Genomic DNA, 18,055 nt, shown 5'->3' with positions numbered 1-18,055 from the left:
AACAATCCAATTGTTTTCCAAGCATCATCATCCCTGAGTATTTGCCTCGTCCTTCTGGTGGTTTTTCCAAGATCTATCCAGCAGGTCAGGGCTCAGACCTGTGGGTGGTTACTCATCTGAACCTGCTCAGGGTGACCAAGATCTGGCACAGAGGATTCCAGTGAGATCAAGGTTCCAGTACTGAGAGGAAAAATCAGAAGGAAAGTTCAGAGTCACAGAGCTCCAGCCCTGTGATGCAGAGCCAAGGGCAGGACCTGTACGTGCTCAGCCTCAGCCCTACTCCCACACAGCACCTGGTCCCTCTCAGCTGTGACTCTTTTGCAACCAAAATGATTCTGTAATTCTGTCATTGAATGGGTTCTTTAGGTTCTTCTGACAAAAATCTTCCCCTCTTCTTCTAGATGCATTGGCTTGTGAAGGAAAAAGATGCACTAAAAACCCCACAGAAAAATTTTACACAGATCTCTGGTTCCCACTCTCTGAGGGTACAGCAGGTATTAACCAGGGGTCAGGTAGAGATTAGAAAGAAACCTGACAGCATTTATAAAATAATTTTCCTATTAAAACCACACATGAAAATGCCAGGCTTTCACCTTTCTGTGGGTTTGTCTTGTAGCAAATGCTTCACTTGCAACCACCTTCTTCAGCCTGATCCTTCCATGCAGACCTAACTCAAGACATGTCAGAACCCAGGACATTGCTCTGGCTGCCCTGGAGGACTCCAGACCCTGGCAGGGGGCTCAGAGACCTTGGCATGGAGTCAAAGACACCTGTGCCTGGGATTTTAGCCCATGGAAACAATTCCCAACTTTGTGTGAGGAATTACAAGCCACAAGGGTTTGAGTAGAATGATAGTGAATTTGTCACAGCGTGAAAAAGTAGAGTTTTGGGGATTTAGAATGGGGGGTTCAAGAGGCAAGATGGAGGAATCTGGGCATGTCCTGTCCTTCTTCTGCTTCTGCTTCTTGTCCCCCATCTTCTGCTGAGATGGTGACACTTCTGGATTGGTTTAGAGTAGAGACAGACTGCCTGGTATTCCAGGTATTGGAAAATGATTGTAAATAAAGTACAGGTAGTTCTTAGTATAAAAAGCCAACACCACCCCAAGGGCAGGGACTGTGCCACAACCCGACCTGCTGGACAGACCTCAGCAGGGCAGAGAAAGAATGGAATAGATAAGAGAAAATAAACAGCCTTGAAAAGCAGAGCTGAGGAATCTCCACTTCTTCTTTGGTCATGGGGCTGGGAAAAAAGGCTCTTTAATACCTGGGGAGCCATTTCAGCAACACAAAATCTGAGAGAGGCAAGTGCCAGGTGAGAAACATGTGGTGCTCACGTGGGCACCTTGACCCCATCCAGCTCCAGCAGCTCCCCCAGCTTCTCCTTTCCCTCAGGGAATGAATGTTTGCTGCAGACTGGGTGACCCAAGACCTGTGCCAGGTCAGCTGCCCAACATCAGCATCACAGCAGGCACTGTCACAGAGAAGTGACACCACAGCCTGGGAGAAAGGCAATGATCCTGATCTATTCTCAGCCCCATTTATTCCCAAAAATCCAGGACAGGCAGGTGAGGAACCAGACTGCTTCAGGGACGCTGGGAATGTCATGACACAAGGGGAGCTGCATGCAGGGAATGGAAGGGGTTTGTACAGAACCCCCACCAGCCACCAGCAGGTTTCCTCCTGCCCCCTCACCCACTCCCACAATCCAGGATCTTGCTCCTCTTCTCAGCTCCATCTTACAGGCTCCAGTGGCTTTGGAGAGCAGCCAGATGGATTTATCCAAACCTCAGCAGGTTAACCAAAAGGAACAGGAGCTGAAGCTTTCTGCCAAATCTGCTGGCAGAGGAAGAAGGCCTTGGTGCTCAGCAGTCAAGGCTTTCATCTTTACTAAAGCCCAGCAGCTCCCAAGAGTTGAGAAGAATGGAATGAGAACTTTCTGGCCTGATTCTCTGGAGTCTTTGCTTCCCCCTCCCAATGCTTTCCCCACAGAGAATGGCATGTGGACAGAGAAAAGGGGATTTCTGGGAACAGACCTAAGCTATTTGCATTATCAGACATGAAGAGAATGAAAAAAATAACACAGATAGTTTATTGTCAAACCGAATCAAAGCATGAAAAAAAAATTACAAGGTTACACTGTAAAGAAATTTGGTTTTCATCACAAAAGCTCATTAAAATCAAGGAAAACAACCCATTGTCAAGCCAGAAACTCCCCAGCAACCCCCCCCCCAGCTTCTGAGTGCAACATTTATTGCAAGGCTGGGAATTCAGAGGCGGTGACATCACATTTGCAGGGACAAAAGGATCACCCCTCATTATCTGGAGGGACAGAGGTTCTCCGAGGGGGTGACACGTGTCTGGCTGAGCAGTGACTCCTCTGTTCCCTCGGAGCAGCAGCAGCCTTGTCCTTGCTGGGGTGCAGCCCGAGGTGAGGAGGGTGATGGGTGCCAGCTGTGCTTGTGTCCAGCTTTTCCTGCCTTTTCCATCCCCACCAGGTGTGTCCATGTCATGAAATCAAAATGTGGCTGCAAAACTGAGTGATGCTGGTTTGGGGAGAGAGGTGGGAGGCACCACAGGGGGGACACAGCCACAGCCACCACCTCCCAAACTCACTGTGAGCCCCTTTTAGCCATGGCCAAAGCTCCCCTTTTGCCACTGGGGTGCACTGCAGAGGGAACCCTGCCCTGGGGATCCACACTGAGCCCTGAGTGTCCCGTGCCTCAGAAACACCCTGAACACACCCCCTCCCAGCACAGCTCCTGCCCCACAGGACTCCTGCAGCTTCCCAAGGCTGCCAAGCTGTCCAAGCCAGTGGGTTACCCACTGCTCACTGCTTCTCCAGCAGCACCAGGAGTCCAGAATGTTCCTGGGCTCCTGCCAGTGTGGCTGGGCTGGTGGGAAGTCTGGATGGCAAATGTTGCTTGCTAGGAAAACTGCTGGAGGCTGCATCCCACCTGGAGCAGCCCTATCCCATCCTGCAGGGAATTGCAGAGCAGTTGGATTTCCTTCTGAGTCAAAAGACAACAAAAAGGGGGAAAAGCCCATTGGAAAGCCTACAGGTGTACAGCCTGTTGTGTATTCAGTTGTGCAGACACTTGGTTTCTGTCAGCACAGAACAACAGGAGCTTTCTCAGCACTATAAATGAGCTGTTTTATGAATTTTGAAACACTTGTTTTACCAAGTTAAACAAAAAAAAAAAAAAAAAAAAAAAAAAAAAGAGAAAAAAAGAAAGGCATCTTTATCCTAAGTAGCAGCTAAGGAGATTGGTAAAATTAAAACCAAAACCAAAACCAAACCAAACCAAACCTAAATAATCAAAAACCTGATCAACCAGTACAAAGTAAAGGCAGGCCAGGTCATTCCAACCAATCATAGGACTAACTAAAAAATATTTTTAATTGCAACTAACGTGCTATCTTGAGCCATCTGCTAATTCCAACAGGCCTGAGGTTTTCTGCTCATAAAGCATCAATAATGTGTGCCTTTCCTAGAAAGGAAGGCTCTGCCTAAGTCTTACTGTGTCAGATAAAAAGTCCCAAAATAGATTTTTCCAACCAAATAAAGTGTTTTATTCAGATATTCATGTGGATATGGCAGTGATGTTAAGAACAGCTATTCAAGTAGCTGAAGTAAGCCCTTCAAAAGAAGTCACACAGCTTTGAGACTTGAACAAATTATTGTATGATCTCATCCAAGAGATCTAAATAGCTGGAACATCTGCAAGAGTCGCCACCAATTTATTTAGCAGAGTTCATCAGCAGTTCATCAGCTCTGTTTGCACAAGCAGGTGCCAGGGCAGCCACTGAGGAGTCCTGCACGTGACTGAGAGAGGAGAGGGGGAGGAGGGTGGGACAGGGATGGGTGATTTTACCCTGTAACATGGATGTGCATTAGCAGGAGTGAAGTCCCTGCTGAATCAGTGCCTGTTACTGAAGGAGAAGTGCAGAAATGCTTTTTCCCAGAGAAGTATTACATGCACAAGTAACTATATTGTTAAAATTTTTTATTTGTGACAGTAAAGAAACCATTCAATACCTGATTGACAACACTTCTCTCTCCTGCAAACACTCATATGGTATCTGTAGTGTTTCTCAAGTATTGCTGGATTGTTCATTGCATCAAAGTGTAAACAGCTCCATCATAAGGAAAAAAAAAAGGAAAAAAAAGAAAGAAAAAAAGAAAGATTTCCATTGCTTACTCCTCTGTTGAGGAGCTCCCAATAGATCTTTAACAAGAAATAAAGAGAGAGTCAGCTGGGATTTTACAACATCATGTGAAACAGAAAACTGACAGCTGGTTTTGCATAGTTAGCCCAGAGATTTTGAAGCAATTGCCCCACGCCAGTCTCACCTGCCCCTCCTCGCCCCACAAAGGCAAAAAACATCACAGCACCTTGGAATCAGAGGCACAAACTTGTTTTTGTTTTACAAATAGGGCTGTGCTGAACTGTGGTTTATTGGGTTAAAAACAATCTGTCCAACAGAGGGTTACGCCTTCGGAAGTCACACAGCTACAGATTCTTTTTCTTGGATTTTTTTTTTTTTTTTTAACATTGAAATTTCAAAAGCTGCAACATCAGCACACACCAGTGTCATTTAGATACTTTATTGTCCCCAACCAGTCTAATCAAAATCATGCTGTAAGAAAAGTGACTGCATACACTGACAACCAAAAACGCCTCCAGGTGTTGAGTTTCTTCCACGTGTAACTTTTGCTGTTTTAATAAAGACCAAAAGGGCGAAACAAAGAGACAAAATTATTCTTCCAAAGCTACCTAAATGAACACAGCAATATTGTACATTTGCCACCATCTCCCCATGCCCAGCCTGCCACGCCTCGTGGTGTGACCAAGGATTCTGTGCACAGCCCTAAGGTTACAAATGGCAATTTCTTTGTTAACACTTCTGTTGGGTTTCAAGGGTCTAAGGCATTCTGCCTTACAGCTTCATTTAAAAATACCCATACAGGCAAAAAACCGTTTTTTAACCCAACATAAAAAGGACAACAGAACTTCAGGCCAGGCAGCATGTCTTTAGAATGACCAACTGGGAAAAGACTTTTTAATATTTCTATAATATTCAGAACTTGAACTGAAACCCAGGGTTTAGAACAGCCCTGGTGACCTGCATGCAGTAACTGCACTTCAAAATATGCAAGAGATTTAGAAAACAAGGGTTGGTTTTTTTTTTTTTCCTATTTGATTTTTTTTTTTTTTTAAATCTTGTATTTAAAATACAATCAAATACCCGTATTGCAAATTTTACAAACATTCCACTCGTTCTCTGACTTTATGGACAGAACTCTATTGCTTTTTTTAGAATCTAGAAACTCTAAATATATAGCGTATGTATATCCACGCAAACACAACACTTGAAATTTCAAGTATGATGATAGTGTCAAAATAAACAACTGTGACAGTTGTTGGCCAAATCTCAATACCCAGGGGAGTCCAAACCTGATTGCAGAGCACTCTGAGTTTTATTCCCATACGAGTTGGGTGGGTTAAAAAAAATAGAACTGATCAGAACTTCTAGAAAATACTCTCAACACGAACAGATATCAAAGCTGTGCTACGTTTTTTTGTCTTTGTATTGTCACCAAGTGTCATTTTAATGCTGTACTAAGTTACAGCAAGTTGGGTTTTTGAAAATTTGGGGGGTTTTAAGAGCCAAAATAATACAGTACAAGTATGGTTGTACAGAACATCATCAGAACTGTTCCTCCAGAGGCTGGTGCAGAAGTTCAGTTGCCCGTTCTATGTGGATTTGAAAACAATACAAGACACTTTAATAATATAATCAACATTCATTCACAGACTTAAGGCAACTGGTTCATGAAATCGCTGCTTGCAGAGATGCAAACGGGTGACATGGTTTGTCTCACGTCCAACAGGTCACAACTGTCACACGGCCCTGTCTCGTGGGTTATTTACTCTTTGTCTGATTGTTTGGTCTAATGCTAACAAGAAAAAGTCTTTGAATTTCTTCAGCCATTCCTCTCATACCTGCACGACTAACTACAACCTGAATACTTCCCTGCAAACTGCACTGGGGCCCAGGAGCCACAGGCACAGTTGAAAATACTGCTCAGAGAACAACTTTTTTTTTGGCAGCTTACAGTTTCATTACTCTGGAATCAAATACAAAATTAAACCATCTTAAACTGAAAGTAAACGTTAATGGACTAACCAGAATCCATACGTCCTTTTTCTTGTTTAATTTTTTTTTTGTTATATTTAAAACAAACTAGGCTTTTTTTTTTTTAAAGATTTTTCATTTTTAAACTCGACACTTTGTCTTTTTGTTGTGGCACAGATTTATACAGTACTAAGGTGATGCCAGCTGGTTAAGAAACAAAAGGGTGATGCCCTAGAGACTCACGGGTGTGATGGGACTGTCTCCAGCACCCCTGGGCCCAGCCACAGCTGGAGCACAGCTGGAGCACAGCTGCCCTGCAAGGGGGGCTCAGTTTGATACTGCACCCACCACCACCCACTCACTGCCTGTGCAGACTGGCCTGCCCCTCTCAGATGGATTTGTTAAGCTGCTTCACCAATGTTTTGAGACAAGGATCACAAGCCCCAGGTCCATCACAAAGGAATTTGTTTTTTTCCCAAGTCATCGGGACTTTTAGAGGAAAAGAGAAAAGGCAAAGGGGGTCTACAATTCAGAATTTAGCACGAGGCTAATTAGAAGCACCAAATAATCCATTTAGTCTTCTCTGATGACAGCCAAACACAGCTGCACTTTTTATGTTTGCAGATTTCTGCTGTGGACAATAATTGAAAGGTGACACTGGAAAGGGGGAGGGAAAAAAAGGTGTGCCTTGTTCTTCAAAGGCACAAAATATTTAAAAATCATTCATCTGAAATACCTATGGCACTGCAGAAGATGTTAAGCAGGCTCTCAGATTCAGAGATGAGTCTAACTCAACTCCAAAGCCAGAGGACCAATTTTAGTCTAGGCTAGTAACTTCTACCCTTCCAGCAAGACTTGATACAGCTCATAATCTGCACCTTACACCTTGGGGAAAAAGAAATACAAATCAAAGGTGTGGGCAGCAAACTTCCTGCATTTTCATGTATCAAAGAAAGGAGAGGGCTTCATCTTAATTGAAAAAATTATTTTTAAAAAAAAAAACCTTTACAGGTCACCTTTAACTGGTATATCAGATACCAATGGATTAATCCATGGGGGTGGGTTATGAAGCCTGCATTTTATTTATTGCCCAAGTTTGCAGCTTACAGAAAATGTCTCATAGCACAGGCACAGTGGCAAAAACAGTATAACAGCCGATGGTCAACTCCATTTGGTGAGTATACAGTAGCAGCAATGAAAAGAAAAAAGTACTCCAAACAGCTCAATGTAGATCCAGCTTCCCCAGATGGGTTGTTTTGAGAAAAGAATCTTAAGCTAATAAATAGATCTCCTTGCTGTTCTCCCAAGACAATGGTTTTCCAAAAAAGAAGAGGCATGGCAGTTGTGCGTGAGCAGAGACAGCAGAACTTCATCTGTCTGGAATTAAAGGTGCTTTAGGTCTATCAGCCACCTCATTTCCTCAACTCCATCACTCCCTAAATACTCAAACAACTGCAGATATGTTTTAAAACTGTGCCCAAAGTCCTCATCAGGGAAACAACCGTGTTAATGACCCCAGTTCACCCCTCCCACGACCGCCTGAACCTTCTGAGCATGACAAAGTGTAACACAACTCACTGTCATCGTGGAGACAGGAACCCAGCATCTTGGTTTCAACTTTTTCCTTTGTTATATATTACAGTGCTCTATAAATTTTTTTTTTTCCTTTTTCCTTTTAAAGCATTTAGACAATACAAGACTAAAAGATGTCTGGAAATACGTCTTATACAAAAATGAATTTTTATCTTAAAATAACATTCAAAAAGGCACTTCATTCTGTAAGAAAAAATTCAGAGTCAGGTCAACTGCTCTAAGCAGGGGGGTAAAATTGTCTGCATAGTGGGAGGGGAAGAAAGGGACAGAAATTCAACTGCTGAAATACAAGCTTCTTTTTTTTGGCATGTTTTAAGAAAAGCTGATCCAGTAAAAGATGTCCATTTATGAAATTAATTAAAAGAGTCCCATTTAAAATAGCTTTTTTTTTTTTCCTTTAAAAAAGTAGTCTGAACACATGACCTTAGGAGTCAGGCTTCTGAAGGCTTAATAGCATCACTCATGATTGTCCTTCGTGTCCAATGTAACAGGAAGATCAAGAGTAGCACTTCTGACTGGGGTGACCTCCCCAAGCTTACATTTGAAAGAGCTGAAAGAGATGGAGACAGCCTCTAGCAACTGCAATCTAGGAGCAGGAGTCAGTCAGAGTTAAGGGCTACCTGTTGCAGAGTTTATGAAGCATACTGTAAACTTCTTCCTCTTTGCTTAGTCCTTCAAAGAAAGGAATAAGATCTAGCAGCTCTGTGTCTGTCATGTCATCAAACCAGGACTGCACAGGCACCTGAAACAAAGCAACCAACAAACACTGAGAGGGTTTCATGATGTAAAAGACACGTGAGTTTTGTCTGTAGGTCTTCAGTAACCATCATCACCATGCTATAATAATCATGGCAATTAGCTACTCATTAGCATGCAGGTGGAGCAGCAGGGTCAACCCCAAGCCCAACCAGGACAGCTGAGCTTCACCTGCATGTCCAGGTGACCCACATGACCCCACACTGGGTATCTCTCCTTGCTTTGCCTCCTTGGTATCCAGAACAGACTGGAAGGCAGACACAGGTTATGAAGCTGCACTGACATATTATTTACAGGCAATTTTTTTTTTCTTCCTCTAAGAATCATCAGAGTGAGTCACCAGGCACAGGGAGGCAGCAACAACCCCTTCCAGCATGGGGTTTGGAGGAAATGTTTAACTGCAAGGGCAGAACATTGTTCAGGTAAAAATGTTAAATCTAGTGAGTGGGTTCAGAGAACAACACAGATAATAACCCTTCTTAAATATGCAGGCTGGATTTGGGGAAGGTGTTCTGTGTATCTTCAGCACACTGAGGTCTTTCCAAGACTATCTTGGATCTTGTTACAAGCTCTGGTTTCTGCAGAGACTCCAGTATCAGTCAGCCAGCAGCACTTTTCTATACATGATTAAACCACTGACAAGGCCCTCAATTTCATCTCCCAAATTTCTACAGCTCATTATGTCCTTGGCACTGCTTTCTGAGATACCAAATGATGATCTTGGATCAGGTTTTTAATTTTAACCATGAAGATAAATTAGAGCTACAGGTCCTGGTTATTATAAATGGCAGCTTTAAACCATGTGTGGCACCAACCAGAAAAATATTTTCACCCCATCACTTAGGGCATCACAATATTAGGATCTGAACTTGAAAGCTGACTGCTGGAAGATAAATAGTTCATGTTACTAAAAGAAAGAAAGAAAAAAAAGCTATTCTGGAGAGGCAGGACTGTGCAAAGCAGTGTTCTTAATAAAAGATTTCCTACACTGATTTTTAACAGTTCACAAAGAAGGCAGCCTAAAAACATCAAAGCAAACAGTGCACAGTCTGGTTGTCTAAAAGTCAGCAGATCTAAGAGTTCCAGCCTCTCCCCTGGCAGCTAAAGCAGATGTGAGCAGCTGTACTTGCTGCAGCCTTGGATGGAGCACCCCAGACCTCACCATCAGAGCTCCTGGAGCCAATGCAAACACACAGTGAAAATGCACACTGCTCCTCATTGTTCTCCCCTAGAGAACTGCTGCCTGCCCTTTATCCTTATTCCTAAACCTTGATTAACTTGTTGACTAACAGTTCTAATTATGGAGCTATGACAAAAACAATTGAGAGAGGAGCATAACAACACAACAGGATCTTGTTTGGTTTTTTTTTTCTTTCCCTTACCCACAAATGCAGATCTCAGTAGCAACCAATAAATCATTAATTATCTTGCCTAATAAAATATTATTCACACAACGAAAAAAGATGGGGGTACCTAAAAAGAAGTTCAAGCATGTGGCATTCACATTCTCTGAAAAAAAATCCCTTCACCCAGGATTTTTCTCCTGGGAAGCTGAGAAGCCTCAGAGAAAAGGAAAACAATTCTGATCTCATTTGCTTCTCCTCTGTTTTGCTCCTGTGGAACGTGTTTGGAGATTGTTTACCCACAGGGGATTGTTTCATTGCATTCTGCTTGGAGTTGTTTTCACTCTTTGGCCAATCAGGGCCAAGCTGTGTCAGGGCTCTGGAAAGAGTCAGGAGTTTTCATTATTATCTTTTTAGCCTTCTGTAAGTATCCTTTCTGTATTCTTTAGTATAGTATAGTACAGTATTCTTTAATAAAATATAGTATAATAAAGTAATAAATTAGCCAGCCTTCTAATAAGATGGAGTCAGATTCATCATTCCTGCCTCTGTCAGGGGTGCCTGAAAACACAACACAAGCAAACCATTCTTTCTGCAATCACTACTCCAAAGAACAAAATCTGTGCTGCAGGGCAGCTTTGTTTCTTAGAGCTTGGTTGGTTTTTCAGGTTCCACACCACTTGGTATTTCTCAAATACCTGGACCTCAAGGCAGCAGCCCCAGCTCAGAGCACAGGAGCAGTCATGGCTGTGACACTCTGTCAAGATCACTTTGCCCATGTCCTTCACCACTTGGCAGTGATCCCCAGAACCCATTGCAGCCTAAGAAAACACAGAATCTGACACAAGCCAGTGCTCTGAAAAGTCTGTTTTCTGAATCACAAAACCTGGGCAAGGGCCAGAGAGATGAAGTTAGGCTGGAGTACTCTGAATACTTACTGCATTTTCAGGATGGAAGATGTAAGATGCAGGAGAATTATCTACTATAATAACTTTACTCAGCTCACGGCCCAGTCGACTCAGATCCTTCACATAATTGCCTCGGTGGAAAACACAGGATTCTCTAAAGAGCCTTGCCCTGAACACACCCCAGCGATCCAGTAAGTCAGCTACTGGGTCTGCATACTTAAAAATACAAGTCAGAAACATCAAGTTAGCAACATGCAGAAAAGGCTGACTCACAGAGAAGGGACACAGAATAATTTCAGATAAAATGCCCTTTTTTTTCCATTTTCTTCCCTGCTCCTTGTTAATTAACTCAATTGCCTGCAAACCTGAAGTGATTAATAAAGAGATAAAGCAAAAGTAGGACAATTATCTTTCTAGAGAAGGCTAACTTGCACTCTAAATGTTTTCTGTGATTTATTAATTAGGTTTTATTCTCAGGGCCAACTTAAGAGTTAACCTGAGAGTTTTGTAGAGGTTGATGGATCCAGAGATCTCACCTGCCATTACCATAAAACCAGCCAATGCTAACAGAAAATCAATATTTCCTCAGCTGATCTGTTTCCATGTGCCCCTGAAGATAAACTGCAGTCAACAAATCTGAGCCTGATGTGGCTCTGCCAAATGATGCCCTTGGAGCAACTGGGTCAGCAAGACTCTTAAGATTACCAAATTGCATAATTAGGCCAAAAAAGATCAGCCAAAGATGTTATTAATAAAAATACTCATGCACAATACCAGGGAAATTCACATTTTATACATAAGATGATATTTTAAGTGAGGCACAGCTTAGAATCCAACAACTTATATAAAGTGATCAAGTATCCAAATAAACTCAAACATGAATAACCACACAGTTGGAAATGGCAGTTACATCTTATTATTGCACAACAGGAGTTACCATTTTCCTCTATTTTAAACCAAGAAAAAAACCTGATGTTGAAATCAATCATCTTTTGATTATGAAATAAGGCACAGAATTTCAGTACGAAACTGGGGCAGTATTTAGGATTTTTTCAACATGACTGAACAGTATGTGGTAAAGAGAATTCAGGGAAAAAGGCTTTATAGAAGATCAGGGTCCTGTCCCCTGCCACCATCTCTACACTAGGCTGCAGCAAAAGCTTGCCATGCTAGAGCACTACTTAGAAATGACCAATATCATTTTACAAACAAGACACCACAAATACAATACACTGAAGGAAGTGAAGAATTCCAGATCACTCTACTACTGTAACATCTACCACAAAATCTACCTAGGAGCCACTACTGCTACTGCAGGACCAGAGGGCACAAAATATTTTTGGGGATGTTTCAAGCTTTGCAACAAAGGCCTCATTTTCTAACTCAGGTTGAAATTACACCTCAAGAGAGCAAGAAGCTTGGTTCCCAATTTCCAGTGAGTTTCTGAGTCACTGGTTGATGGTGTAGACAGGGTTTAATTCGGTGTTTTATTTCATGCCCAGCTTTCATGTGCTGCTTCACTGGCACTCCATTTGTTCTAATTTCTCACTATAACCATGGTAACTTGGGAGCCTTTCATATTGGCATCATGAGCAATGCATGGAGGCTACATTATGAGACAAGCCCATATGTGATGGTGTTACCATGGAAACACTTACCCACACACTAGCAGACAAAGTACACACTGTCAGACAAAGAAGCAGAAAAGAAGGGGAAAAATTAAGATAGTACCAACTGTGGAAACAATTATCCATAGAAAACCCAACCAAAAGTCCACTGAGCAGCACCATAAGGGTTAAAGAGATGAAAGGAGGAACAAACCTTGGCTAGACTGGCTGTGAAGAGTACACATTCAAAGAGCTCTCCCATCCTCTGAAGGAATTCGTCCACATGTGGTCGTTTCAATACATAAACCTGGAATGATAACAGCATTTAGGTCAGATGGTGCTCAAGGAAAGGAAAAAAAAAAACCCAAAAAACAAAACCACTCCTGCAATGCCAGCACTTGAAACAAAAGTTAACAGGGAAGCAGTTCAAATGAAATGCTGGGGAAAAAGAAAAGTATGCAAGATAAAAGTAGAGCTCCAATAATGAGAGATTGGCACACACAGGCTGCCAAGCTCCTGCTGGTTATGGAGCTGCAAACACTGAGCATCATCAGGAGGGTGCTCCTCAAAAAGTCTCATTAAAGGCAAAGGGAGACAGGAGGGCTTCTCAAGAAGTGAGGATCTGGATCTCTCCACCAAACCCTTTCTGGTGCTGGAAAGCTGAGGAGCTCCACAGAAGGAATAAATCTGATTAAACCTCACTGACAGCAGGAATTGCTCAATGGGGGCCTGTTTTTCTTCTGTGGCTGATTCTCTCATTTCTGAAATTCCAGGTGCTAAGTACCAGAGCTCACTATGGACAGTGATCAAGCCCTCCAGCTCTACAGGGGACTTTTTTCACCAAAAATCTTCACTAGCACCATGCAGAAAGCCTAAAAGTGCTGGGTTTGAAATGTGACAAACTCTACAGCATCTTCTACAGAGGACCTTGCCAAAAGATGACAAATTCCCAGGATTTCTGTCCTCTTCAGCATCCTGCCTTCAGCAGTGCTCTGCTGCCTTTTAGCACTGCCTTGGCTGCCTGCTGTCAACAACCTGATTAGCAGATTACTAAAACCTCCCTGCTTCTCCTTGCAGAGCACACAAGATGATTTTGTGCTCACAGAAGATACCAAAACAAGGAAAGTGCTGCTCAGAAAGCTTGGAAACAGTTCCCAATATACTGGGAAGCTGAAGAGGGGAGTCTGCTTGAAAAATATTTATCTGTCTTGTTTGCAGTTAGATTAAAAGTTTGAGAGAAAATATTGGCAACATTTTATCTTCTTTTGTTTGGCAAATAATCCCTAATGCTGGAAATTTCAAGTGGAGAAGTCTGGCATAGAGCTGAATTCAGGAAGAATTGCAAGACTGATGCTATTTCAGGAATTTCATTCTTTGAAATGTAAAACTAGATTAATTGTATGTATTTTACTACATTCCTATTAATAAGAGGTAAAAAAAAAAAAAATAAAATCAAGGTACTCAGAGAAGAAGCCTGAAGGAGAAAAATATGGAAACAGCAGCTTGAACTCAAGTGTAACAATTAAAGCCTTCAGCAGAAGAAGAAAAAAATAAACTGTGTAATTGAAATTGAAAACCTAAAATTGAAAGTGAAGTTCTTTTAAAAACTCATATGATGGAGCTGTACCTTAATGACTAAAGCAGAAATGTTAATTTTCCCCTTTATGCAGCATACAGATCATACCATGAAGTCTTTATCTCTTGTAAGTTATTTCTATGAGATTTATCTAAACTACTTCTGACCCCATAAACATTACATTCAAACTTTGATCCAGATAACAATTTATAACCCAGATTTTTTTTTAAACAACCACAGCAGCACCTAACACATCAAATAATGGTGACATTTTATGGATTAAAGACAGTTAACAGATGTACTTCACCACCACTCTCTTTCCAGATAATTACAGCAATGTTTCCTGTATTTCACCAGGCATAAACCAAGTAATTTCCTCTCCTGTAACAAGGCAATTAATTTTTCATTTAATTCTTTCTCCACAAAGTTGTGCTGTAGTATTTCCTCTCCAGATTCTACTTTTGAATTTATTTTTTTTAAAGACAGAAACACAGCTGCAGTCCCTCTGCTTTTGGGTATCCAGAGAGTTTCCAACTTCCCAGATGTGAGAGGAAAGACAGCAGGATCCAAGTTCATAATTAGGTTCTTGATTCTTGAGCCTTAATTTTATTCCTACACTTATTTTTGAGGGGCACCCCAGAGTCTTAACATCATCCTTGGAGAGTAAGTGCTGGAATTTAATATTAATTTCCCTTTTAAAGCCCAGTGCTTCCAGCCTCAGCAGAAGAAGTCTCCTCTTTGCTCTCCATCCCTATCTCTGCCCCTGTCAGTGAAGTATTTCCACTTGGAATGTAATTACAAACTCCCTGCCAAGGATCTGAACTTTGCTGCTTGCAACACAAGCCACCTCCTCCATCAGGAGCACTCAGTAAATCAACCCCAGAGCTGCAGCCCCAGAGCCCTGAGCTGCACTGGCCAGCCTTGGCAATAAACACTCCTCTGGCTGTTTTTAGGGTTCCTAATTCTGCCCCTAATTCAGGATGAGCTGTGAATACACTGCATTTTTAGCTGGATGGTCTCCCTTCTGCAGTTTAGGGCTCCTGATCCACCACAGAGCACTCACAGCCTCCTCTACTTGAGTTTCTCCTGCTGCTTTGCCTTAAATCTTTCCCTTCTGGGATCTGGCCAACAGATTTGCTTCTCATGTTAAATGCCTAATTAATAATAAATGTCATCTCTTAAGATGAAGTCTCACCAAATTTTCTCCTTAATTATTTCCCTCTGTACAAAGCCCTGATTCCTTCACTTTTTTTTTTTCTTTTTTTTTTTCTTTTTTGGCAGAACAACGTATCTTAATACTCTGGATAGTTAGTTATTCTCCAGAGTTGAAGTTTTCTTTGAGAAGTCCTACTTAGAGCCTGGAAGCAACTCCAAAATGTACTGGTATCCTGGGCTACAAAATCTCTTTGGTTTACTCCACACAGAAAGCTTTCTTCAGCTGACAGTGCAGCTCTTTTCTCCTCTTCCTTCTCATTTGGAATTTTTTCCCCTTTACTTTGTTAGTGGCTGGACTTGAATCTCAATGCAGCATGGTTATTTGTGGCTTGGCTTTTTCCTCCATTGCCTGATGTCTTCAGTTGAAATCTCTAGACTAACTGGCTCCTGGCATTTTTTCTGAGATTTATATACTGTCTTCAGGGCATTAAAAAAAAAAAAATCCTTTTTTTTTTTTTTTGCCTGCTCACTAATTTTTTCCTTATCACAGCAAGAATTCAGAGGAATATAGTATACTTTTTATTATTTAAAATGAACCCTACTCAACATTTTAAGCACAAATCAGGTACTAGGCATGTTTCCACAGGATTCTTACAGCAGCTAATGGCAGAACATAAGCAATTATCTTGAATTGTTTTCAAGCATTTCATACTGCCACATGAATTTTCTATACCTCAAAGCAGCTTCAGCCTACAGAGACTCAGTATTTGTGAAACCCAAAGACAAACCCAGCTCATTTTCAACCAATTTAACAGGACACACAGAACTGCCCTTCAAAACCAGCTTTACAATGAGGAAATCTGCAAGTAATGACCAAAAATCTGCCCATGCCAACTCCAACTCCTGTAATCTCCTGTTTCATGCCTCTTCTGAGCAGTGAGCAGAAAATCCCATGTGTCCCTCGTGGTCCTGGGTCACACAGCTGTGGCTGTGTCCCAGTGCAAGTAACCAAGAATAGGCCAGTTAGAATGGATACAGCCTATCCTGGATTACTTGAACCAGGCCACGGCCTCCTGCAAGAAAATCCATGAATTCTCTGCTTTACAGGAAGGAAATTTATTATTCAGACAGCCTTTCCCCCACATAGTTGGAAAAAAAAAAAAAAAAGTTGCATATTATGTTCAAAGTATACCTACCAAATTCCCTCAGCTTTCAACAATAAAAATAAGCAATTAATTGAATCAACTCCCCCCTCACTCCAAACAAATACTTAAAAATTAGTTTTACTCAATAAACAAATTGTATTTAAAAATAAAATTCAAAAATTCAAAATAACACCAAATCAAACTCTTCCTGGCTGCCCTCTTTACTCTTGGACACCAAAAACAAGGCACAAAGGCACTGGAGTTCAACTGGATGAAAGATGAAGGACAAGCATTCCCTAAAAACCTTCACCCTTTGGGGATTAAAGCTGTATTGGATGCAGTTCTGGTCTGGGGGCTGTGGTCACTCTGCTCTTGGTCAGTGGGTCCAAAGGAGAGGAGGTGTTCCTGCAGAGTTAAATGTTACAACAGGTGGAAGATGTTCTAACAGAGTTGGATGTTCCAACAGGTGGAACATCTCCAGCCACCACTTCCACCCCCAACAAACCTCCTCTCAGCTCCTACACATTCCACTGGATTTCCCACTGCTCATTTGGGAGAGAAGGTCCAGCTCTGATCTCCTTTCACCCAGAGAACCAGAGTGGAATGAGAGAGGGGCCAGAAGGGTCAGCTTGCACCAGAACCTCCTTGTGTACCTGGGCCACCACTCCCAGCACAAAGCAGAGTGCCCTGGTGGCCAAGAGGGCCAATGGCTCCTGGCCTGGGTCAGCAATGGAGTGGCCAGCAGGAGCAGGGAGGTCATTCTGCCCTGCCCTGGGCACTGCTGGGGTCACACCTGGAGTGCTGTGCCCAGCTCTGGGCCCTCAGCTTGGGAAGGACCTTGGGACACTGAGCACATCCAGAGGGGACAGCGAGGCTGGAGAGGGGCTGGGAACACAAACCCTGAGAGGAGCCCCTGAGGGAGCTGGGGGTGCTCAGCCTGGAGAAAAGGAGACTCAGGGGTGCCTCCATCACTCTCACAGCTCCTGAAAGGTGCCTGTGCTCACCTGGGGCTGGGCTCTGTCTCCAGCAGCACTGACACAACCAGAGCTCACAGCCTCCAGCTGCACCCAGGGAAATACAGGCTGGTGTGCAAACCCAGGGCACTGGGAATGTTTCTGTGTCTGCCCTGGGGTGCCCTGACCCCCAGGGCAGCACTGACTTTGACCCTCACTCATGGAGAAAGTTTCCCAGACTTCAAGATAGACTGGAACCCACAAAAGTGTGAAATAGATTATAGAGAGCAGTGCAGGTGTGTCACCAGGTGAGAAATTGAGGGTTTGGGATTTTTAGGATGTTGTGGATGGAAACAAGATGGAGGGCACAGGGTGTCATCCTGGGTTTCTTCTTCATGCTTCTTCTTCCTTCTTCTTCTTGGGTTTGGGTGGCATTTTGTAATTGGGAAGAAAAGTCTGCACTGGGGGCTCTGGGATCAGTTATTGGGTCAAAAGGGAAAATAATCCAGGTGTCAGCTCCTAATTGGATAGTTTAGTCTTAAAAGACCTTGGAACAAGAGATTGTGGCCATTTTGTGCCTTCTAATGAAAAGCTGCCCAACTCCCAGCAGTGAGACTGTTTTACTGATAAGAAATAATAAACACCTGAGTGTGAACGTGAAACTGCTGTCTCAAGTGCCTTCAATCCAGACCCAGAGAAACCCACAGCTGGAACCACCACAGGTTGGATATCAGGAGAAAGTTTTTCCCAGAAAGAGTGATAAAGTTCTGGAATGGCTGCCCAGGGAGGTGGTGGAGTCCCCATCCCTGGGTGTGTTTGACAAAGCCTGGATGTGGCACTGGGTGCCAGGGTTGAGTTGAGGTGTTGGGGCTTGGTTGA

General features: G+C 42.7%; 1 protein-coding gene across 3 annotated transcripts in view; it reads right to left on the bottom strand.

Moving 5' to 3' along the window:
- Positions 1–3,989: 3,989 nt before the first annotated feature.
- Positions 3,990–18,055, bottom strand: part of CTDSPL (CTD small phosphatase like) — an 81,322-nt gene continuing 67,256 nt past the window's right edge. For all 3 annotated transcript variants that reach the window (XM_059838754.1, XM_059838763.1, XM_059838773.1), the window contains 3 exons: positions 12,562–12,654; positions 10,771–10,956; positions 3,990–8,475 (listed from right to left, as the gene is read on the bottom strand). In XM_059838754.1, coding sequence (XP_059694737.1) covers positions 8,350–8,475; positions 10,771–10,956; positions 12,562–12,654 — 405 coding nt within the window. In that variant the 3' untranslated portion in view covers positions 3,990–8,349. The remainder of the gene's footprint in view (positions 8,476–10,770; positions 10,957–12,561; positions 12,655–18,055) is intronic.

The sequence above is a fragment of the Haemorhous mexicanus genome, chromosome 1 (assembly GCF_027477595.1).
Source record: "Haemorhous mexicanus isolate bHaeMex1 chromosome 1, bHaeMex1.pri, whole genome shotgun sequence".
Lineage (NCBI taxonomy): Eukaryota > Metazoa > Chordata > Aves > Passeriformes > Fringillidae > Haemorhous > Haemorhous mexicanus.
Note: the sequence above shows the minus strand (reverse complement) of the source record. Positions and strands in the feature narration are given on the sequence as shown.